The following is a 25,936-nucleotide window of genomic DNA, read 5'->3' as shown; positions in this document are numbered from 1 at the left end:
ATAACTGCACATAAAACATGAAATGTGCCCTCCATTGAAGTAAAAGAAAATTCTGAGAACGTACTCACTTCATTTTGAAATATGAGAATGTTATGTTCACTCTCTCTGTATTTTCCAAGTTCAGAAATAAATGTTTGCAAATGTGTCAACCTTAAATCATGTAAGCCACAACAAACAGTCTCCTGCCAAGAGACCAGATAGATGATCCATACCTATTTTGCTTTCTTAATTTTCCTCCTGAGCTGATCTTTGGTGAAGTAATGCACATGCTAATATTTCATCTTCATATTTATGAATTAAAGCATTTAACCTTAAAATGAAGCATCATGTTGAGTCAGGTGGGTTTAGCTTGATTCAATGTGTGTTCCATAGGCATCTTCATCGTATCTCTTTTTTTAACATTCAGCCAATTAACACAATATGGAACAACTCACACTCCAAGTTCTCTACATTGTCATTGTGAGTGCATCATTATTAGAAATAGCACTAATTTCAAATGAAAAGCATAATTGTCATACAGAACTAGTTCATCAGATCAAGACATTAAATGCAAGAACATAATTGTGGAGCAACAAAATGCCACATGGTCCACTGGGCACAATGCTTCCAACAGATGATGTACAATTTTCATTGTCATGAACATTTTTCTCATCTACGTATCTCCTGGGGAGGTATAAAAGATCAAGATAAATTTCCACGAAGAGAACTCTTAATATTTTTCAGACTCCCAGAAGTAATCAAGCAAACTCCAGTGAATTGATCAGAACAGGATTATAACTCAGCCAATGAACCAGTAATCAAATGTCAGCACATGTTCACTTTACGATGCTTCCAGAAACTGCAGGTTCCCGCACTACCACTTTACAAATTGCCTCCAACAGCAGCTTTATTTGTACAAGGTACAGTAAGTACATTTTTAGCTAATTATTTTGGCAAACAAGTGAGCCAGTGATATTTATTAGGTACTGGTGCTGTTGCTTGGTGGTTCTGCATATTTAGTTTTTATCCCTGCTGTATTAACAGCTCATTATATGGCAAACAAAATAAATAAGCTAGTTGCTGTACCCAAGAATTCCAATACTTTCCTGAGCAATATTTCCCCTCGTATATCTCATGCTCAGCAATTCTATAGCTATCAGAGACAGTTGTTTTGAGCAAATTATGGAAAACTTTGTGGTATGGATAGAAAAGTAGTACAGTTGGATTTGAACTGCCAAATTAATATCAATTAAAATGCTCACAGTCATCAGAAGGAATCTTCTTCTGTTTAGGATGTCAAGTATTTCTGAACCTCAATTAAAGAGTAATAAGACCACATTACCTCAATGCACCACAGCACTTAAAATAAAATATAGATCAGAATTGAATGGGCAAATGCTGTACTCCTAGTCCTATTTTCTGGGTAAAAAATTAAATTATTTTGTTGCATTTGAGGGAACAGGAGATGTGAACTGGCAAGTTATCAGTCCTTCAGCTACTTGGAACTCAATTTATTGGAGCTGACAGTATATTCTCAGCCAATTCTTGAAGATTCTTTTGTTGAGCTGTGTGTAGTGATTTCTACATGCTTATTCTTAGCAGTAATGGCATCAATCTGAGTCATCTCACTTGCATGTATCATAGCCTTCATGGAATATAGCCACCAGCTCAATGCATCAACCTCACAGGAATCAAATATTAAAGGTGACCTTGAATATTTTTAGTGAAGAAAGAAGGAAATGAATTTTGCTGTAGAAGGTCAGAAACAATAGATGAGGTCAGATGCTGAAGAGTTTGTGGATTATTCATTTATGGTAAGGAGCTTGTTAATGAGGAGTGATTCATGCAATGCTTTTACAATGTACACAGGTATCCAGTGAGGAGTACCTCATCCTAGAAAACATTGAGGCTTTTCCAAGGATACAGATCAAGTTTAACTCAAAAGCTATGTCATTCCAATTCAGATCTGGGCTTCAACTTCCAAAAGGCTTTCACTTCTGGCTTGGAGGCTACATTACTAGAATGGGAGAGCATTAATGACAGGCAGCATACTCTTAAATGGTGTCTGAGTATCATCTCAGAACATTATTGAAGTGACCTGTCATTCAACCATCTCTAACTTGACCAATGACCCCATCACCTCCAGCAGGTCATACAGCCCCTTCAACAGAATGGCCATCAAGCTAAAGAGGAGAAAGTGAGATCTGCAGATGCTGGAGATCAGAGCTGAAAATGTGTTGCTGGAAAAGCGCAGCAGGTCAGGCAGCATCCAGGGAACAGGAGAATCGACGTTTCGGGCATAAGCCCTTCTTCAGGAAGAGTCAAAGGGGGGGCGGGGGTGTGTGTGGCTGTAGTCAGCAGGCTGTCTGCATATCAGTTGTAGATGGTGTGCCCTTTTGGTTGGAGTCTCCTGTGCTGGTTTCTCCTTAGTTAGTCCATGGCCCGCACAAGGGCAGGGTTGTTTGAGCAAGTGTTGCACAGGCCTGAGATATTATTATTCCTATTTCTTATACTCTTAGGATATATCAACAAATTGCATTCATTTATCTAGTGAGCATATTCTTTCAGACTTCTTCTCCATCCTTGACACTTTAAGCCAATGCTAAGCCCTGGATCCACCCTCAGTATTCCCTTGGCCTCATTTCACCTTATCTTATCCACCATGGTGAAGACCACCTTAAACGTGACAGTTGACTGGTCATCTTATTCATAAATCCATGTGTATTCAGAAATTGTGCATTGACTGAGGTAATTAAAAACCATGACAGCACACCAGAAAACTGGAGATTCCAGACTGGAGTATATTGCCTTTCCACACACAGGCCTTTGTAGTCACCACTATCGTCAAACATTCACCCTGCCTTTGCTTGGGACAACAGGAGATGTCAATCAATGCTCGCTTTACTGGAGCTCCTGCCCAAGATGGCATCTCACTAAAATGTAAATACATGTTATGGAACAATGCTAGTTTCTGGGGTGCTTGGTCAAAGAGGGGGGAGCTCAGCTGAGCATAGCTCTCCATCCACTTGACTCTTAATTAAGAGAATTTTTTCAAACCAAATGTTCCAACATTAAATCCTCCCACCAAAACACAGTCCTCAAACTCTGGTTGTTTCCTATTCATGTGTTCTGTGTTTCAAGATACCTCCAGTGTGCTAGCACAGCCTTCAGTGCCTGAGGTAAAGAGTGTACGAGGACAACATCGTTAGATCTTACATCAAGCTCATGGTTTACATAGCTCTGGTAATTCTTGCCCTCATTTATGGCTCTGAGATATGGACTGTCAACAGCAGAAACCTCAAGGTGCTGGAGCAGTACCACAAACACAGTCATGTGTGAGAACCTGTGAATCTGTTGGGAAGAAAGAGGCACCAGCGTCAGTGAGCTTGATCAGGCCAACATCTCCAGTATTGAGGCACTGACCACCTTTGATCGGCTGCGATGGACTGGGCATGTCATCCGCATGACCAACACAAGACTCCCCAAGCAGGTGTTCTATACCCAGGTCCAAATAACAAGTGGACAGAGGAAGGACTTCAGTGATCCCCTCAAGGTTTCACTGGTGAAGTGCGGCATTCCCAAAGACACCTGGGAATCACTGGCGCAAGAGCAACCAAAGTGGAGGAGAAGCATCTGAGAAGGCATCAAACACCTCGAGACTTGTCATCAGGAAAAAAACGGAAGCCAAGCAAATATAAAGTAAGGAGCACGCTGACATACCAATGCCCCATACATCCCATTCCACAACTACTTTCTGTCGCAAGTTTAACAGAACCTATGGAAGCCACATCAGTCTGTATAGCCACCTACAGACTCACTCTAAGAGCCATTCTCATCTGTGAGGGACCACCAATGATGATGATGGTTTAATGGTGTGATTAACTTATCCAAGGTGCTTCAGCTTCCCTTTTCCACAAAGATACCCATCCTCCTCCATAAATTGTTGTTATTTCTTTCCCATGTTACCCTAAAACCTCTTCATCTCATAACGATTCTCTGTGTTGTAATCTATATAGAGATTATTGCTTTCGCACAAGCTTCTGTCAACTTAGCCATGCCTCTTCTGGTCTTAATCTTCCCATTCCTGAGGCCTCCTGTACAGTGACATACCACAACACTATCCAGTATCCACTCATGACCAGATTAGATTACATTACATTACATTACAGTGTGGAAACAGGCCCTTCGGCCCAACAAGTCCACACCGCCCCGCCGAAGCGCAACCCACCCATACCCCTACATTTACCCCTTACCTAACACTACGGGCAATTTAGCATGGCCAATTCACCTGACCTGCACATCTTTGGACTGTGGGAGGAAACCGGAGCACCCGGAGGAAACCCACGCAGACACGGGGAGAATGTGCAAACTCCACACAGTCAGTCGCCTAAGGCGGGAATTGAACCCGGGTCTCTGGCGCTGTGAGGCAACAGTGCTAACCACTGTGCCACCGTGCCGCCCTGATAACGACCATGTTATCATATTCAACTCATTCCTCTCACTGTGACTATATCCTCTGCCTCCCACTCCCTTTGGGAAGCTTGGAAATGAGACTGCACTATAGAGGAAGGATCAGTGAGAAAGCTAGGAGGGTGGCCGGGGAAAGGGGCCAGACTGTCCTCACAGGCAATCAGACATGCATAATATAACTAGAGACCTTGCCTTAGAGTTGTTTAAATTCCCATGGTATCCTCCACAAAAAATAATAATTTTGATATTTATATCTTAACAATGGGTACGTATTACAGAGGCAAGCATACATCTGTCCTATTGTGGGCTGGTGGCAAGTATGGTTGGGCAGTGTGCATTATAAACAGTTAGGTCCAAAGGGTGGAGTCTATTATATTGAGGGTTGAAATCTGAAGATCTCCTGAAGATCTGGTAAAGAACCCATTTTCTTTCCATAACATACATGATGAGAAATCTCTCTTGCTCTTAATACCTGTTTTTGAAGCATGTTGGAACGATTCACAAATTTGTATTCAATCAGGTAACATTATGACCACACCTTCCTTAGGGAAGCAGATTAGGAAGCACTGGAGGTAGTTACAAATCAATCATAAGCAATCTATCTCTCACTATAAATACTGACTAGGATATAACTTCCTAAATCTGTATCAAAAATTATATCTTCAGAGGCAGCACTTAATTACAGAAACCTTTTTAAGTTATTTGACAATTTGAAACCTGATTAAAAGATCACTTCTGCCAAAGGCATTTCACCTCCAAGTGTCTGTGGAAATCATAACAGTTTTCAACCTTTTTGACTCAAGGGTACATCAGAATGCTTCTGATGAAAGCAATATCATAAACTAATCAGTTGTGCATAAATGCAGGAAACAAGCAACGAATGCATTGCTTGCCAGAAGTAGTCCCTGCGTGAATTTCTCTCAAGATTCTCAGCATCCATATTACAGAATGATAAAATTTCCAAAAACTTACAGTTTAAACACAAACAAGTTTTACATAGATTGCACATAGATGAAAACATGTACTATCACAGATATTCTTATTACTTCCACGAAAAGAAAAGGTCTTGTTGTTTCATTCTTTAAATTGTATTGGATCAGGAGCATCTCAATCATTTTTAGGTCTATATAATTTTCTAAGAGTTAATACATTTTTATTTCGGCATTTAGACAAATATAGGGAGATAGAAGCCAAAACAAATCTACAATGAAGTATGGAGGAGCACAGATCACAGCTGACCTTTACTGGAAGGAGATACTTGAATATTTGGATGTGTAATTGCTTTGTGCATGAGCCACTTACATTAAAGGAGAAGCAGATTGTTAAAATGAACACAAAGTTTGACCTCTGTCGTCAAACCCACATCCTCTATTGCAGTGCTTCCTAAGTCTTTTCCCTCTGTGATCCTATTTTGAAGCTTGAAAATTGGCACAAACCCTCAGTCAAAACTGAATGAGCAGGAGGACAGTGCTTATAACTTGGTCAGAACTCCAAGACAATCACTACTGTCTCAAACCTCACAACAGCAAAATTTCAACTTGTGATCCCACTTGAAAAGGAAATATTAGTCATATTAATATTTTGACAAATCTAATAAAAAACTAAATGATCACTTACTGCATCAGTAATTAAAATACAAATGCTAATAGACTGAGTCTTGCTCTTTCCTGTTGTTGGGTATGACACCTAACAACTGAAAACAAGAGAAGCGTTTTGGGAGGATACATTTGTTAACTGTTGTAAATAGATACAGTTCAAGATATAGCTGTATAAAATTCAAGCTGCAAGGTGTCAATATTTCACCTGTATTTTGATAGCAAGAAATATGAATGCTTTTTGAAATTTCAAATATTTAAGGTTAGATTAAAATATTTGATTTCACACAGATTCCAACTATTTTGCTTGTTTATTCAGCAATCTAATAAATTACTTCAGAATTTACAAAGGCAAATTCACAGTCGAATAGGTAAAACAAAAATGACCTGAATATCTATATATTATGGTCCTAAAAATCCTGGGAATACAATCCTTGCAGCTACATTAAGATAACATCTATTTGCGTCCCTAGGTCTAACTGTGTTAGGAGGGCACAAAATCTACATGGAGTGACCAATGCATGTTTGTGGACACACCTCTCGTGCCTACCTGGACTGGAATGTTCAACTCCTGATCAACACGGAGTAGTAATTCCCAGAGCCCCTTGATCCTTTGTATGATTTGGCAAAGATTTTTAATCAAAGATTTTTTTCCCTGGGGTCTAGGCTGAACTTCAATTAAAGGCTAGTCCACCTCATCTCTTTTTATTGAACTGTGCTACAGCATTTCACCATGTCCTATGTGATTTGGGAAGTGTGGCATCGCAGCATAATGTCCAGCCCTGAAAATATTTGACTAGAATAGGGTGGCTACTGGATCTATGGTTCATTTGGCATGCTTGAAAATCCTAAGAATGGTGGACACCCAGTACAACCAAGTTTATAAACACAGCACAAAGTTTCATAGCAATATTAAAAGATGTGCTGTTCAACTAAAACACCTTCCATTATTGTTTTGAAGCCGCTGAAATTATGAACAGAAGATAATTGACACAGTATTCTGAAAATTAATTTTAAATTTTAGATTAGAATTTAAACTATTCATATGTTGATATTGGTCATTGAAATGTACATATTGCTTGTAACATTAATGTTTGTTACATGACAAAATTGTTAGGGAGAAGGTAGTTGGTTGAAAGTATAAACCTTTCGTGGTCTAAATATACTTACTCTTTCTAAAGCACAATCTCTCTCCTCAATAACTGCATTAATTTCTTCAGCAGTTATTTTCTTCTTCCGCTCTCTGGCTTTGCGTATTCGATCCACAATTAAGTCTTCATTCTGGTCGATAGATCTCCTTGTATTTGCATTGTTGATTCGGTTCAGTAATTCCTGTAATGTCTATCAATAATATTTCTGGCAGTTATTCATGAATTTGGAAATAGGTTTTATTTGGCTCTTTTTGTGCAATTGGTTGTTGCACATAAATAGCACACTGAACAGAATTAGTCCATTATTCTGGAACATCTGAGACATACATTATTAGTGTGTCAAATTCATCTTTTCCCACTTCTTAGCTCTGGAAACCTACTCAATTGTGCTTAAGCCTTGAAGATATAAGACTGACATTAAAAAATCTCCTTAGAGAATGGCTTACCATGTCATTTTCTTCAGGGTTAATATTTTCCAACCTAGAAAAGGGACACAGAGAGCCTGATCAGTAGCATTTCCTTAGCACAGCAAAATGAGTTCACTTTCTAAATCTTTCCAACCTCAAGTAATTTCATTCTACTAGTCTTCAGAGTCAACCACGACACTAAACATATTAAAGTGCCACCTGCTCTATTCCATCCTTCAATAATGCTCCATATCTTCAGCGCTGTCTACAGACTGTTAAGTTATTAATGTTTACTGCTATATATGACTACAGGGATCAACTGTTCATATGTGCAGAGATGAAGTCAGAGCTGCTATGGCGGCAATGCTAGCACTCTCACGGCATTAACACTTCTGCCCTTAGACTTCATAAATCTATTTCAATGTCTCACTTCACATTTCTAAAAACAGTCTGTTATTTACAAAAAAAAAGACTCTGCGCCAGTGTTTCTGTGGTGGATTCTCAAAATGTACTTGAAACTTTCCAACATCGACAAAGTGTATCTGACTTGTAGCATTACAGGATTGCATTACAAAATAAATCAAGAGCAATCTGTTTCATGAATGTATGTGGCTGCCTACTTAAATAGTACACAATAAACACAATAATTTTTGTTCATTTCTTATTCCTTATAATATTGGTTTAATAAATCCAACATATCATTTTCATACAATATAAGAAGTCACATGTTGAATAAATACATTTGGAACTGTACCAGTCCTGCAAGTATTTAGTATCGAACCCCACTCTGTGGTCCTTTCCTAATAAATCAGGTTTAGAAATTCAAATACATGAAAAAATATTACTCAGTAAACCATAAGATGAAAATGACTAGTACTTCTTAAAATAGTATATTTTCATAAATCAAACAGCAAGTATAATGTTGGGTAGTCACAGATCAGTATGAAAAAAATCTGAAAGCTTTCGGAGCTCAAAGGAAGGTACAGAGTGAGTTGCTTGCTAAAATGAATACAAGCAAAATACAATAGCATTTTAGCAGATATCTGCAAGTGAAAGCACATTCATGTGAGTCATAAACAAATTAATGCTTACCCATTGTTAAGATATAAATATAGAAATTCATATTTTTGTGCAGGACACCATGGAGTTTAAACAACTCTAAGGCAAGTTTTCACATGTGAAGGGAATACCAAAATGTTTTAATATCTCTGTTACGACCTATGTGACAGTCGAAAAGAATGTACATAACCTGTCCTTTCACTTAGACTACACTCCCTGCTTGTTGGTTTCATAGGTATTTTTGGATTTCTTTCAAAACTAATTACATATATTATCCATTTTAAATGCTTGTGAAATGTCTGCATACCACTAATCTCCAATGTGATGCCCTAATTAGTTGTGTTAAAATTCAAGACCTTTCCCACATATTTTTAGAGGAGGTGAGTATTCTGAAGAGGTGTCATCAGAATCGAATCATTAACTCCATTTCTCTTTCTAGAGATTCTGCCAGACCACCAGAGTTTCTCCAGCATTTTTTGTATCTGTTAGAAGATCTGGACAAAGTGGAAACAAAATCTTCACTCCCATCTTTTGTGCATCTCCTCTCATTTCATCCTGATAGGATCCAACAGCACAATATGTACTGAATATTAAATTAGTAAGTATACGTTAAATAAATTTAAGTAAGGAAAATCCATTCCGCTACATATTCCAGCATTTGAATTTGGGACATGAAGGTAATGCACTCGCTCTGGATATCCAATGGTCTCATGGCTGACAGAACTGAGAAAACACTTTGGGAGTCAGAGAATATGGATGCATTCATGATGCCCCGTCTTATGCAGGCACAGGGGGCACCATTGACGAGAAGGCAAGATTCCCCTTTCCAGAGATATACCATAATTGAAGGAAAGAAAAGAGCCATCCTATAAATATTCAAATTGAAATTGTAATGAGCAATGACATAGAAGATAGATTAAGTGTTTAATTCACTCAATGATTGGGTTGATTTTCAACTTAATGTGATTTGCAGTCAATAAACTTATAAAATGAACAAACCATAATATGAAATTCAGTTTGTAAACATATGAATTAGGAGTAAACGTAAGTCATTTGGCCCTTGAAACCTGCTGTATTATCGATAATATCATGGCTGATCTGATTGAGGCTTCAACTCAACTGCCCTGCTTATCCACTATAGCTTTTCACCATGCAATCAAGAATCTATCTGACTCAACTTAAAAATTCAATCTCTCTGCTTCCATTGCTTTCTGGACACAGAACTTCGCACAGTAAGAATACTGTATTCAAAAGTAAATTCTCCTCACCTCAGTCTTATGTGGGAGACTCCTCAGGATCTTTTGTCTTTTACCTTTCATTCTTTTAATCTTTGTCAGATACAGATCAAAACTAACCAACCTTGCCTCATACAAAAACCCCATCATCCCAGGAACTGGTCAAGTGAACTTTCTCTGAACTCTTCTGATGGCAGTTGTCATTTTTTAAGTAAGGAAATCAAAACTGCACACAGTACTCCACATGTGGCCCCACTGATGCCCTGTACAATGACAGCAAACCTTCCTTCTTTTCACATTTGAATACTCTTGCAATAAACAATATCATTCCATTTTGCCTTCCTAATCATTTGCTAAATATACATTGTTTTTTGCGACTTATGTACCAAGACATCTCTTTACCTTTGTAAGGCAGAGCTCTGCAACTTCTCTTCATTTCAATAATGTACTGCTTTTCTATTTTTCTACAAAAGTGGACAACTTTACATTTCCCAAGTCATACTCCACCTATCTAAGTTTTGCCCGTTAACCAATCTACACCCTTTTGCTGACTTATGACCACTTCACAGCTTACTCTCCTACTTATCTGTAACAATACTATGGCTTTAAGAGGTGTATTTTGTTCTGGTTTTTACTGAAGGAAAGTTGAGACAGAGGTGATGATCAGTCTGCTCAAAGCCATTAAAGTAGATGGCTTGTGAGGCCTTGGGAATTTCTTTTTTAAATTGGAACACTAGAAGCAGCCTGAATGGGTGGGCTCAAGCTCCCACAGAATCAGGGCTTTTAGTTTTAGCTTTATACAGTTGCTGGAGTCTTGAAGCTGGATGTGGAAGCTCTTATTCCTCTCTCTATTAAGCTAAAAGCTGGGGTTCTCTTCCTGCTGCTAGATTTGCCTGGAAGACAATCTCTTTTACTGAATTTGCCTTTGACAAGGGTGTGTTTGTGGGATGGTACTGTATAGGAACAGTTAATTAGAAGTAATTAATATATCTATGATTTTGTTCAGCATTTCAGTATAGTTACAGTTAAGCTAATCTTTTATTTGGTTTTTATTTTGCCTGTATTTTAACTGTAGCATAAAAAAACTGTATTTTGCTTAACGTTGGGTAGGTTGACCGATCAAATTGCATCTGGAATGCAAGACCTTACACTTACCTTTAAAATAAGAAAAAGTTAGGGTCTGGGTTATATTCTTAATATAATTTGACGGGGTTTGGTCTGGTCCATAAGATATCCAAGTGTCATTAGCAGGCGTACATTCAGTCCTTTTATTCAAATCACTGGTATAGATCGCAAATAGTTGAAGTCCTAGCACTAGTATTGGATTTTCTTCTTTTCTTTTTTATTTTCCATAGTCCAGCAGTCAAAAAACATAATGAGGCAGAATAATCCATCCATAAAAGTCCTCAGATCACCCAGAAAAGCCATCTCTAGGGTCAACCAATCAGAAAAAAAAGTCTTTTCATAATAAAATTCAAGGAAATTTGTGTGCAGCACAGAGGTTCAGTGGTTAGCACTGCTGCCTCGCAGCACCAGAAGCCGAAATACCATTCTACCCTTCAGCAACTGTCTGTGTGGAGTTTATGCATTCTCCCCATGTCTGTGTGGGTTCCTCTGGGTGCTCCGGTTTCCTCTCAGTCCAAAGATGTACAGGTAATATAGTCTGGCCATTCTCAACCGCTGATAGTATCCAAGTGTGTGCTGGCTAGGTGAATTAGCCATGGGAAATGCAGGGTTACAGGGATAGGGGAGTGAGTCTGGGTGTGACGCTCTTCGAAGAGTAGGTGGTGGACTCGATGGACCAAATGACCTGCTTCTACACTGTAGGAATTCTATAATTCTATGAAATAGTGAGGAGGCTTTCCTCTCTTCACAGGGCAGTTTTCTCTTGTGCTTGCTGTAAATAGATTCACAGCAACAAACACAGGACAGAAGCAATCTGTGTATAGTGGGGTATTGGAATGCTAAGTGAGTGTTTCATTGGGGTCACCTTTGGCTAAGGCTGGAAATGGGAGCCACCTTTAGCCTAGGTTGGGATTGGTGGCCATCTTTTGCTGAGGACAGGATTTTGAGTCTTCTATTTGATTTATGAGTTCTGCCTGCCAGGTCCAGAGTGAGGGGGATCTGCTGGGGTTAAAAAAGGGGATAACAGAAATGCAGGCTGCAAAAGATTATTGGAGTATGGTGGAAAGAAATGAGGTGAAGGTGGTTGCAAGGTGGACAGAGCAGAGAAGGAGGCTGCAGGATTATTGTGGGGCTAGAGGTGGCAAGAAAAGTGTTTGGGGGGGGCAAAGGAGGCTGCGAGATGGAGTGATGGGAGAAGGAGGCTGCAAGATGGGAGTGATGGGAGAAGGAAACTGCAAGATGGGTGTGATGGTAAGAAGAGAATGAAGGTAAGAAGAATCTCCGAGATATGTGTGACAGGAAGGAGACTACAAGAGGGAGGGTTGTCCAGATAGGTGTGGGGGAAAGAAGGCCTCAAGATGAAGGTTTGTGAAGAGAGGCTGACGAGAATTGAAAAGATGAATATGTCACTCAAAGACTGCTGTGGAGAAACTCGTTTTAGTTTGTGGGGCATTGGCACTAGCACTGTGGGAAGTGGGATCTGTACCATTGGAACTGTTTCTATCTGAAGCATGGTGCTCTCGTGAGCTAAATAATGAGAGACGAAGACAGGATTTTAAACTGAACAGTGGAGGCAAGGGATCAAATTTAGGAAGATGTAGTAAATCAAAGATCAGAGAAGCAAGAAAGAAAAAGGTATTGATACAGAAAATGAAAAGAACACTCTGACAGGAAAAGACAGAGTATAAGCCTTAAGAGTAAGTTAACATGTAAGGCTAAAGGTTACAAGAAGGCTAAAAGGTTAAAACCAAAATCTAAATGCAGGTAGCATGTGAAACAAAAAAGATGGACTGAGAACACAACAGACATAAGTAATTACAATCTTGCAGCCATTATAGAGGCATGGCTGCAGGATAACATGGATTGGGACCTGAATATTGAAGGGTAAAAGGCATCTAGGAAGGACAAGAAATTAGGAAACATTGAAGGAGTGGGATAATTTCTGGAATAATTTCAAGGTTCTTTTTGGGATATATCCTTAGAATGGTATGTTTTGGATTCAAACAGAGAGCAGACTATACTAGATTTGTTATGTAACGTCAGGTTAAATCAATGATCTCAATGAAGAGGTTCTGAGGTAGCAGATTGAATTTTACATTCAGTTTCAGGGAGGGAGGAATGGACTCAAAACTATGTTATTAAACCTAAATAAGGGGAATTATGAGGGCATAAAAACAAAGTTAGCTAAAATTAATTAGCAAAGTAGGTTAAAGGATAGGTCAATAGACATGCAGTGGAAGACATTTAAGGGGATTTTCAGAATATAAAGAATAAATAGATTTTAACAACTAAGAAAAATTACAAAAGATAGACCTACCATTGTGCTTACTAAGGAGGGAAAATTCGAATATGAGGCAAAGTAAACCATAAGTAACAACACAGATGGTATATATACACCATAACTCATATAAATATTACAAATATTTAAAGAAGTTCGTACAATGAGCATTGATCCCTGAGAAAGTTAAACTGCAATATGGGTGAGCAGAGGAAGAGAAGGGAAGAGAAGGGACAAGATGGCTGTGGGGATAAGTAGAGCCTTGCAAGAGTGTTTTGTGAAAAGACAAAGGCTGCAAAATAGTTGTGCTTGGCAAAAGAGTGGGGGAAAAAGGAGGCTGCAAGAAGGTTGTGCACAGAAAACGGGGTGGCAAGAGCTCTGGGGGAGAAGTAGGCTGTGAAGGCATAAGGGAAAGGTAGAGAGGTTGCAATGAAGACCGAATAGCTTTAAACCTGTCAATAAAGCAATGCTCAACTAACTGAGAAACCAGAAAGCTTCAAATCGCACAGGTAAATAAATTCATTGCAAATCAATGTGGAATCTCTTGTCTAAGGTGTGTAACATCATGAACTACTCTACTTGGGGAACTAAAATTGAGTGGATTCTGCGACAATGAACACTATATTAATTATTAAATTGAAATCTGAGATTGAGATGCAGTAAAAAGATTTGGCAACTGCTTGGTTATAAAGTCCCAATTTTGGTTTGTGTGGTGGAAACTCGAACAAGCTGTGTTCACACTAGTCCGTGGAATGTGCATTTCAGGTGATGGCTTTCTGCATGCTCCTTCTCTAGAGACACCCGGGCTCTAACGTAACCGCGGAAGAGGGGCAGGCAGTCTGCCCTAAAGATCCCCTCCACGGCCTGCTGCCTGGACCTGTTTATGGCCAGTTTGGCCAGGCCCAGGAGCAGACCCACGAGGAGGTCTTCAGACCTGCCCTCCTTCCTCCGTACCAGGTGCCCAAAGATCAGGAGTGTGGGACTGAAGTGCAACCAAAAACAGAGAAGGAGGTTTCTTAGGAAATCAAAAAGGGAGTGCAAACGCCCACACCCAATATATATATATGGTCCACGGACTCCACAGCACCACAGAACAAGCAGTTGGGCTGGGAGTCCGTGAACGACTGCAATCTGTGATTGCAGGGGATTGCTGCGTGCAGCACCCTCTACCCCAGATCCCCGAGAGAAAGGGGGAGGACTCCCACGTAGAGATCTCTCCACTGGGGATGCAACTGTTTATTTGTTTTTCTTTTTTTTTCTTTAGAGTGGCCAGTGACAAGCTGTGCCCTTAACATTGCTGTTTTTTTCTTTTCTTTTGTTTTGTTTAACCCCCACACTACCGCCTAACTGCAGTAGTGCTTATTTTTCCCCAGCACCATGGTGTGTGTGAGAGACACAGTGAGAGACACAAAGTGCACGAATCTTTATTCAATTTCCACCACCAGGAAGATAGGAAAACACCCAAGTGGCCAGTGACAAGCAGTGCCCTTCACAAAAAAGGGCAATGCTGTGTGATCAAACAGTGAAGGGGAGGGCAGGGACTAAATCAAAATAGAGTTGGATGGGGAAATAATGCACTCCACTCCCTGCGGCGCCCACCTCTTCCTGAACAACTCCAGGGTGTTGGTGGACACCGCGTGCTCCTTCTCCAAGGACACCTGGGCTCTAACGTAACCGCGGAAGAGGGGCAGGCAGTCGGCCCTAAAGACCCCCTCCACAGCCCGCTGCCTGGACCTGTTGATGGCCAGTTTGGCCAGGCCCAGGAGCAGACCCACGAGGAGGTCTTCAGACCTGCCCTCCCTCCTCCGTACCGGGTTCCCGAAGATCAGGAGTGTGGGACTGAAGTGCAACCAAAAGCAGAGAAGGAGGTTTTTAAGAAAATCAAAAAGGGAGTGCAAATGCCCACACCCAATATACACGTGGGGCACGGACTCCACGGCGCCACAGAACAAGCAGTTGGGCTGGGTGTCCGTGAACCACCGCAATCTGCGGTTGCAGGGGACTGCTGCGTGCAGCATCCTCCACCCCAGATTCCCGAGAGAAAGGGGGAGGACTCCCGCGTAGAGAGCCCTCCAATGGGGATACAACTGTTTATCTCTGTCAGCCAAGGCTCCTTGATTGGACCAGAATAACAATCCCAGGATAACGAGGCAGACTTCGTTACAGTCACTACATCCCTCCAAGTCCAGGGAGGTCTGGTTCTTCCGACTTTGCCTCAGACTCTGGCAACACTTACCAGACTGTAGCCGGTCCATTGCTTTTGGAGCGTCTCGGCAGAAATTCATCATTTTCATCTCGTGGTAATGCCATTGAGACTGCAACATCTGCCATGCCCGTCTCGTCCTCAGAGGTTTCTTTAACACTAGGTAGAGGAGGAGAACCCACAGGTTCTGACAGCCTTGCCACATGGTCGGACAGGCTGTATATGCTTTGCTCCTGCCCTATTCATGAGGTTTCAGCTTTCATGTGGACGACATGCTTGTCCAGAACCTCTTCTCCTACCCAAACTTTGTACATCATGGGACCTGACCTCATGTTGACCATGCCTCTTACCCATGCAGGCCCATTCCAGTCCTTTTCTCACAAAACCTCATCCCTGTAGTAAACTGCCTCTCTAGTTTAGAGGAGTCTTGTGTCTGGCATTAGCATTCCTAATGTTGTATCACCACTCCCCCACCCTCCCCAAGTCTGGGAAGATCAGGTTTAACCTGATCCCCATTAGCAACTCTGCTGGAACAGAGCCTGTAGTCCTGTAAGGGTCAGTCTTACAATCAAACAGGCACTGGGACAATTTGGTGTCCAGTGAAGCTGTATGCTGTTTCTTTAAGCCTGCATTCAAAGTTTGGACTGCTCATTCCACCAGATCACTGAACATTGAATGGTACGAAGCTATCCTTGCATGCCGAACACCACTCGACTTTAGGAAATACTCAAATTCCCTGCTGGTAAATGATGGCCCATTGTCTGTGACTAACATCTGTGGGAATCTGTGTACTGTAAAAGATGCTTGCAACTTGTCAATCATCGTCCCTGTATTTGGTGAATGTGATGATCTAGATTGCTGTCTGGGTCTTCAGGTTCGTGGAGTCGGTCAATAAATATACCTGGAAATGACTCTGTGTCAATTACTCAAGCAATCATTTATTCTTTGATACGGCCAGGTCGGTAGACTCTGCTCAGCCCAGAATAATGAATACTCCTACACCACCAAAAGAATTTGACGACTTACAGAGTTTGCATAGGGTTTATGTGCATTGTTCATAGTCAGACATGGAGCATGATCACATAGTAACAATCAATCAGATTCCCTGAAGTCTGCGTGTACTTTTGCCTTAGCCTATCACGCTTTTTTGTCAACAACCTGTTCTGAGAATCATATTTGTCCTGCCTTGCAGTTAAACCGTTACATCTGCATTTACAATATTCGACATCAGTCTGCGGTTTCTTGTTTGTCCTGAGTCACAAGTTTCTGTCTGACTTAGTACAGACCAAGTTAGCCAAGCAGAAGCCATTTTGTGCGGCTCCTTCAGCTGTTTTGTCCTACCTCCCAAATGCCCACATCCTCATTCTCCCCTTTGATTGCACTGCGATCACTAAAAAGGAAGGCTAATCCAAATGAATGCCCTTCAAGGCATTCCAGCCATCAACAGTCTCTAGAGCGGCACCAGCATCTACGCAGCTCATCTGGTCACATTTATCATCACTATCAACACATGCGGGTGAGCCATCGGATTGCAAAAGGAGCATCTTCTGGGGCGAATCAATATCACTAAGGGAGTTCATAAGCTTAGCAATTAAACACTTAACAAAAGCAATACCGACCAACAGGTAGAGGAGAATGATTCCAATATACATAACTAAACTGATAAGTCAATTGTACCAAGAGCCCTATCCCCGGTTTCCCCAATTGGTCCCTTCAGTCATTCCATCAAGGGACACCTGGATCTCGTCTTGTATCTTAGTATTATTACCAGTGTGATCGGAAATGCCAATGATGCATTTATCTTGGACAATGGAATAGACCCTGCTTTCCCTGGCTAGTATATAGTCTAAGGCGTACCGATTCTGTATAAAGACACAGATCTGATAATCCCAGTTTAATCTGTTCCAAAGCCTCTTTAGTCTTATTTCCTCGAATGGTCAGCCGCAGGTAAAGTCATTGCGGTTCTTTTGACTTATCACCCCTGCTGATCCTCCCAAACTCAGGGTACTCAGGATTCCCCAGCCTATCGAGTGTCCTCTAGTGTCACCCAGTGCCTTGGGATCCTTCCAATTGCAGCGAAAGTCGGCTGAGACCAACCGCTGCGGCCTCCTCAGTTGAAGATTCTATCAACTTGTCCACTGGCCAGGACAAGGTACTGTTGTGGGAACAAGGGCTCCGATAGCGACCTTATGGGGAACACCTCTGTCATCAAGGACAAGGAAATTAGTAGCTTTACCTTGGCTAAAGAAATAATAGCCTGGTTTGGTGTATATGAGGGAAGGTTTGTTAAAATAGGTTACTGAAATGTTACAGCAGGGGTTCTGGTCAGGTCTACAGGAGTAAAGGGCGGACAATTTGCAAGAGGCGTTGCTTGAGCACCGTAAAAAATGGGCCAAGAGTCTGTTGAATGCTCGCACTATATGGTGGACAATGGTCCTCAGAATTCTGTTCCCATTAGGCTCTCCCTTAGCTCTATTGCATGTGGTCTTGGCCACAGTATCAGATTCTGAAAAGAGAAAATACCTATAAATGCGCAAGGGAAGAGTTCCATTCCGGGTCCGTACCGGAAATGGGTATAGTTAATTATGCCGCATAAGGCCTGTTGCCCCCACACCGCCCCCCCAGCCAGAGGAATGCAAGCTGTTTGGATACACGGACAGAAGGTATAAGGCCCTTTTGTCTTACACAAATGGCGAGACAAGTCTCAAATAGGCAGGAGATGTTATGTGGAAATCTGAGTCATGGCACCAAAATGATGAACTAGATTGCTGTCTGGGTCTTCGGGTTTAGTGGGATTGATCAATAACTACACCTGGAAATGACTCTTTGTCAATCACACAGGCAATCGTTTATTCTTTGATAGGGCCAGGTCGGTAGCCATATCAGCCCAGAATAATGAGCACTCCTACACCACCAAAAGAATCTGACGATTTACAGAGTTTGCATAGTCACGGTGGGTTCCATGACTATGGAACAATGTCATTGGAACAATGACTATGCTCCATCGTTCATAGTCAGACATGGAGCATGATTGCATAGTAACAATCAGATTCCCTGAGGTCCATGTGCACTTTTGCCTTAGCCTATCATGATTTCTTGTCAACAACCTACTCTTAGAATCTTATTTGTCCTGCCTTGCAGTTAGGGTTAAACCGTTACTTCTGCATTTACAATATTCTACCGGACCTGCATCAGTCTGCGGTTTCTTGTTTGTTCTGAGTCACAAGTATATGCCTAACTCAATACATACCAAGTTAGCCAAGCAGAAGCCATTTTGTGCAGCTCCTTCAGCCATTTTGTCCTACCTCCCAGATGTCCACATCCTCACATGAACTCTACGCACTTTCAACTATTTTGAATGGGCATCCACAATGACTAAAAACAGAGGGTCCATGTAAGGACCGGCATAGTTGACATGTAACTGAGTCCAGGGTTTACCCGCCAGGTCCAGAAAGGATTTAATTCTGGTCGTGATGATCCTTTCGTTTCCACCATCGCCACCAGCTGTTTTAGTTTTGCCAGGACAGGATCTTTTTGTGTCCACGGTCTGATATTGGCAGTGTTGACTGCAAGGGTGTTCAGAAAGTTTAAAACCAGAATGGACTATTCTGGTGGCGGTGGCATCAATGGTATATCTGCCAGTGGGAGGAGGATCAAAGCAAACGCATATGAAAGTTGGCCTCCTGGACATAATTCTTACTTGTAATTTTGCACACTCAGAATAAGAGCCCACCACTAAATCCAAATTGAAGCAATGGGTGACATGGCCTTGCCCTCTTTGAGTAGCCCTGGCAAGGGATTGTAGTCAGTTACTATTACAAATTTATGTCCATGAAGGTATTGGTGGAAGTTTCTCATATCAGAAGTGATTGCCAAACCTATCTGCGTGTATTTTCATTGAGCATCCACCAGGGCATATGCTATTGGGCAACCCTCTCCACTGGGCCACCGTTGGGCCACTATTACTCCGATACTGTATAGAGAGGTATCACATGTCAGCACCACGTCTCACTTGGGATCGTTGTCTGCCAATACCTGTGACAATGATAACTGCTTCTTCAATTCCCTAAAGACTACATCCTGGCTACATGCTCATTTTCAAGGTTGACCCCTTTTCAATAGCAGATGTAAGGGTGCCAGGGTACAAGTGAATTTTCCACAATAATTCACCAACTCAAGGAAAGACCTAAGCTCCAGCACAGAAGTGGGAGCCTTTGATCTTTCTCAATTTATCTTCCAACAGGTTTAACCAGGTTTTGGCAACTCTGTAGCCCAAGAAGATCACTTGGTGTGCTTGGAACACACGTTTGCCCCTCATAAGGCATTCACCTACTTTAATATATAAGCACCAAAGTGAAACCCACACAGACACTGGAAAAATGTGCAAACTTCACACAAATATTCGCCTGAGGGTAGAAGCAAACCCATGTTCCTGGTACTGTGAGGCAGCAGTGTCAACCACTGAGCCATCATGTCAGTGGTTCTTCTCATAAAAGACCGGAACCAAAGTTGTACCCTTAATCTTTAGGGGTTCCCCAGTATAGATTCTCAGCGTGACCAAGGTCTTGAGCAAATTTAAGGGTTGGAGTGCACAGTGAATTTTGGTAAAGATTAGTTCCGCAATCACTGACATAGCTGCACCTGTATCGACCTCCATTAGAACTGGCTGACCATTTAACCAAATGTTTATTTTGATTGTTTTTGATTTTGATGTTGCTAAGCAATTTATCTGCTCCAAACCAGCAGTAGGTGGACTTTCCAGGGTGTGCACTCTCCGGGACACTTGCCTATGAGTTCTCTTACTCAATTCAGCCCAAGGGGCATGCTTTTGCTATCTTAAGTCTGCATATTGGCAGCAACTTCAAGAGCCTGCTGGCCCAGATCTTGAGAAAATTCTAATCATTTAGCAAATGCTTGGCTTTGTTTTTGAGCTTTGCTATAGGCTGACTTAGACCTAGAGTTCCTCTGTTGAGGATACGCTCTGAATGAGACTGTGCAACTGCCTTCACTCAAGTGGTGTTCTCCGAGCTCCCTGGCCTGGCGAGGATTTCCACTTCCATTGGCATACCCTATAATTCATAAGCTCCACTTGCTGTATTTTCTAATGACAAAGTCAACAGTAGTGCCTGTTTGGAGTTCATCTGGGCTTCAGCTAGTCGGAGTCTTTGTATAATCACATCATTAATCCCATGTACCAAAAGGTCTTGTTAAACCAAAATCTGCTAGTCATGTTAACCTCATCAAAATATTCCCCTGGTTCTCAAACTGCCAGGTGTAACTGATAGCTTCTCAGAAATAGAGGAGCCTTGGAGTTGTAATATTCCTCAGCTAAATCGATCAACTCTTGAAAGGTTTTAGTATCTGGTGCCTCAGGAAAAGTTAGGTTCCTAATAACCAAAAAAAACTGTAGGTCCACAAGCAGTCAAAATTACTCGTTGCTTTTCATCTGCCTCAATCTCATTTACCCGGAAAAAAATAACACGTTCTTTTTAAGTACTGGGCCCAGTCTTCGATGGCAGGACTGAACAAGTCAAGATTCCCAACGTGGCATGATGCCAGAAATGCTTACCCCAACTCAAAGACAACTGTTGCGATAAATCTCTACAGGGGTGTGTTTTTCTTTCATTGCCACTGAAATAACTCCATGAAGGCCAGTATCTCGTCACTGAGTCATCCTGTATTTATACATGCATAGTACATGACACTGATGCAGCTAGCACAGAGCTGGCTCCTAGAGTGACCAGAATCCATGACATTCTTGTTTATATCTGTCAGCTGAGTCCCTCTGATTGGATCTGGCTCACAGCCCCAATCAGGGAACTCATATTCTACAAGGACCACCTGGCTGACCTCATTATTATCACTGCACAGACAGTAATGTGAATTTGAGATTAATTTGTAAAATGGTGGAGCAGGCCCAAGGGGGTGAATAGCATATCTCTGCTCCTTGTTCATATCTTCCTTAAAAGAGAGTGATAATTAATTGGGAAGCACTTCATGGGGTTTATTTAAATATTTTCTACTTTGATTCGGAAAAACTTGTGAAAAATATATTTTTAAATTCAGTGTACATACCCTTCAAAGGTCTGTTCTAGCCATTTAGCTCGGATGAGGGCTTCATCTCTTTCTTCATTGGCAAGTCTAAGTCGAGCCATAACTGCTGCATCCCGTTCCTTTTGTGCATGATAGATTTCTTCAACAAGCACTGTAAAAAGCACAAAGTCAATCAATAAAGAAGCTAGATTTTATGAAGGCAGCTAGAAACTGAGAGAGCAAATGTGCTTCAGTGGTCAATGGGACTTGGGCCACATCATGACAGCAGCAGCCAAATAGGTGGCTGTTATTCTTATTAAGGTTGAATGTCCACACCTCAGGAGCTGCTAGTCAATCAGAGAACTTGCCACTTAAGAGTACATTGAAGACTGTCGGTCCTCAAATTCAAAGGATTCCTGATGAAGGGTTTTTGCCCGAAACATCGATTCTCCTTGGATACTGCCTAACCTGATGTGATTTTCCAGCACCACACTCTCAGTCCTCAAAGTCAGCTATGTTATCTGGGTGAACAGACTAGTGGCTGTGTGGAAAGGTAGCTTGCTCAAGGTAACTAGCATCATTACAATGGCCATCAAACAGCCTGCCTAGGTTTACCTAGTGGCCTTCCAATACAGAAAATGCCCTGTGACTGGTAAAATGGCAGTGAAAATTGCCCTGCAGGCAATCAGACTGTCTGCAAATGGCAGGATCTCATAGTGGTGGCACAACAATGGGCCCACCAACTCTTATCTTGGCACTGGCTGATAAAGTCTAGCCTCACATGCCTTAAGACATGAATCTTTAAATACTTAGCACTAGAGTTCCAAGTGAGCAACTTTGGTAAACATTTTATGATAAAATTAGATTCAAAGACATCAGATGCATGCCTAAACCACAAGAGGCCAAGTCTTCTGTTGGCCTGAATTTATGGTCGCTTGCAGTGCACAAATTGGCCACCATATTTGGTCACATAACAACAATAATCCTAATTCAAAAATTATTAATTCACTGAGACCACTTTGCAGCATTTTGAGGATGTAAAATATGTTCTATCAATATGATATCCTTTCTCAATATCCTTCTATTTCCCTCTAGAGTTTTCAGATGTTCAAATATTGTTGGTGATCATTAATCATTTCATGTGATTAATATGAACAGATAAGAGATTTACTGACAGTTGGTGTCAGATCTAGTAGTTGGAAAAAAAATTGAATGAAAACACTAAGAATTGTTGAAATTACATTAGTAACATAATGCCTAATTGCAAATGTACAGTAATAGTCATGTGCAGCAATGCACTGCTGAATTATTTAAATCTGTGTAAATTTATTTGCCAACACAAAATTAAGAAAACAGATGACACGTACTTCAGAAACAGATTTTATAAAATAGTTTAAAGCTCAACTGAGTCCTTGATTAGTTGTCCTATTACAGTTTTGGAAACTTTGTTTCATGCTAGTTGCTTACCCTTGTAACCAATGGTTGCATTATGAGCATGGTTGTAAAATGATATTTTAATGCATCATTTGCTGATTGTGAAACGACATTTCAAGCTTTGTTTTGTTAACTGAAATAGAGCCTGGTTTGAATGGGAATTGCAAATGATCTCAAATAGCATGGAGAATTAGAATACAATACTTCACATGAGTATCCATGCCAATCCTCTTGAGTGTGATCCAGTTTCTCTTCCCAGATCTGTAAATGCTACTGTAGGAGCTGTGGAGTCACTTGTTTGCTTTAGGGGTGGGGAAATTATACTTAAAACACAAGCATGTTTTTAAAGAATAACCAAATTACATTGCAGGTACTTCCCCTTACACTAACTTCACATTTACATACAATTGAACAATAAGGTACTTAAATCAGAAGCAATACCAAGTGATCTGAACCATTTAATTTCACACGGTAGTTAACATTTAATTTTTTAAAAATGTATTCCACGTATAAAAGAATGAAAATGTTCACAACTCCAATACTGACAATAAAATACAAGGCCATGAGACACAAGAGAAAAAGGACACTATTTAGCCCATCGAGTCTGCTCCACTATTCAATGAGATCATGGCTGACCTGACAATCCTTAACTCATTTCCTGCTTTTTCCCCAAAACACTTGATTACCACACTGATTAAAAACATGTATGCCTCAGCCTTGAGTATACTTACTGAATTAACCTTGACAGCATCTGCAGTAAAGTATTCATTAGATTCACTACCCTTGAGAGAAGACATTTCTCCTTATACCCGCCTTAAATGCACAACTCCTTATTCTGAAATTATGTTTTTTGGTCCTTGATTCTTCCACACCTTTTCCACATCTCCCCTGTCAAGTCTCCAAAGAATCATCAATGTTTCAAGAAGGTCACCCCTCATTCATCTATATTCGAATGAGTATAAGCCTAACCTACCCAACTTCTCCTCATAAGACAGTCTCTCCAAACCTGTAATCATCCATGTGAACCTACATCCAAAGCTAGTATATTTTTGTTTAAAGGGGCCCAAAACTGTTCACAGTGTACCAGCAGTGGTCTGACTAGTGCTCTATATAGTTTAGGCCAAACCTCCTTACTTTCATAGCCTATTCCTGTTGAAATGAAGTCTTCAAAGGCAGACATTGGGATACGCAACAACGCAGACATGCAGAGCTAATAGGCAAGCTCAGTACCCATGAGGATGGCCTTAACCAGGATCTCGGGTTCATGTCTCACTACAGGTGGCCCTACTACATTATACACGTTCACACACAAGCACATATACACACACACTCTTACATATAATCACACTCACACAGACCCTCTCTCATATACACACCCTCTCTCAGACAGACACACTCACACACCCAGGTGATATTTTATAAATTCCTACTTTGGAAATAGAAACAGTCTGACTCAAGGTTGGGATACAGACAGACTCTAACTTCACACCTTTAATGCATTGTCTCAGCTGAGACGTCACTTTCTTTTATAAAACCTTAAGTTATCTCGGGACTGTGATTTGAAAGAATGAAATGAAACCAAGCTAACTCTGCTTAATCATATTATGTATTGCTAAATGCTCTGCTTTTGCATCTTTTATAATAGAACTAGCATTTTCCCAAAAAAACAGCCATTAAGTGGCCAACACTTAGTTGTTTGTCTCCTTCCCTTTTTAAATAAAGATGTTACATTAGCATTTTCCAGTCAGCTAAAACATTTCCAGAATCTAAGGATTTCTGGAATATCTGCAATAGTTTTAAGTTGTTCAAAATTTGTTCCAATTCTTGTATAGCTATTACTAAAATTAAGTCTTCTAATGGAACTGAAGTAGTCCATTTATGAAACTTAAGTTTTCAAAACTTGTACGTTTTAGGTTTCAGGAGAGAGTTTGGAAATTGCACTTAGCCATATTTGGGTTGACTGCTACGAATTTCATTATTTGGTCAATGAAGATTCAAAACAGCTAACTCAAGTTCCAAGTTGACAAATATTAGCATTTACTATCCATGCCAAGAATGATATAACAAGATATAAGAAAGTGTAACATATATTTCTCAAATTTGGATACCTCCAATTTTAAATTAGCAAATCAAATACATTTAATTCAGTTAAAAGATATATTTGTTAGTAAGAACTTTCAGTTTCCTAGCACCTTGCACAGCACTGGGGTATGTCAAAACACTTAATAATCAATGAAGCTGTCTTAAATTATAGCCACTAATGAAATGTAGAGCACCAGCAGACTTGCTATTTTTAACATAATAAGCACAAGCATGAAATTCATTAACTTGTGCATACAGATTTACACAACAACAATGTATATAAAAGGGGTAAAACTACATTACAGGATTTAAGTACACAGTCAATGAGGAAAGTCTGAAATTTTATTATTTTTATTTGATTGGCTTCAAATCTTTATTTATATACATCAAAAACTTTGAATCTCGGAAAAGACCTATTTGTATGTACAACCATAGTCCAACTCTCCAGAAACCAGAAAACTGTTGAGAACTCAATTCCTGGTCTCAAATCAGCCATAAGGAGCAGAAATATCTTGCATCCAGCAGAAATGACAGGTAGTGGAGCTCCTGTTAATCCCCTTCAATTGTGTGAGCCAAATTATCTTGCCATCCAGAGGGCATCATCCTCATCTCCAGACTACTGGGATTCAGAGATGCTGTTCGGGTAGTCTGTCCTGGTCCCTAACAGCTGCATATCTGCTCTGATATCCCTCACTGGCTCTACAGGCTGTCAGAGGCTTCATGATGATTCCTCCTACTATGGTATAGCTCACCATTCCTGGATTCCTACTTCTGTCTGTTCCTCCTCTCTCACAATCTCCTTCTTGTGATTTCTGTCTCTGTCTCTTCTTCAGCTCATGTTCAAGCCTTCAGACTCCACTCTCTAGCCTGCTTCTTACCCCAAAG

At 40.8% G+C, this 25,936-nt stretch overlaps 1 protein-coding gene across 3 annotated transcripts in view; it reads right to left on the bottom strand.

Annotated features, from left to right (window-relative positions):
• Positions 1-25,936, bottom strand: part of mipol1 (mirror-image polydactyly 1) — a 413,402-nt gene that overhangs the window by 188,321 nt on the left and 199,145 nt on the right. For all 3 annotated transcript variants that reach the window (XM_043697843.1, XM_043697844.1, XM_043697845.1), the window contains 3 exons: positions 21,578-21,707; positions 7,642-7,675; positions 7,215-7,385 (listed from right to left, as the gene is read on the bottom strand). In XM_043697843.1, the coding sequence (XP_043553778.1) occupies positions 7,215-7,385; positions 7,642-7,675; positions 21,578-21,707 (335 nt within the window). The remainder of the gene's footprint in view (positions 1-7,214; positions 7,386-7,641; positions 7,676-21,577; positions 21,708-25,936) is intronic.

This window comes from Chiloscyllium plagiosum, chromosome 10, assembly GCF_004010195.1.
Source record: "Chiloscyllium plagiosum isolate BGI_BamShark_2017 chromosome 10, ASM401019v2, whole genome shotgun sequence".
NCBI classification, from domain to species: Eukaryota; Metazoa; Chordata; class Chondrichthyes; order Orectolobiformes; family Hemiscylliidae; genus Chiloscyllium; species Chiloscyllium plagiosum.
Note: the sequence above shows the minus strand (reverse complement) of the source record. Positions and strands in the feature narration are given on the sequence as shown.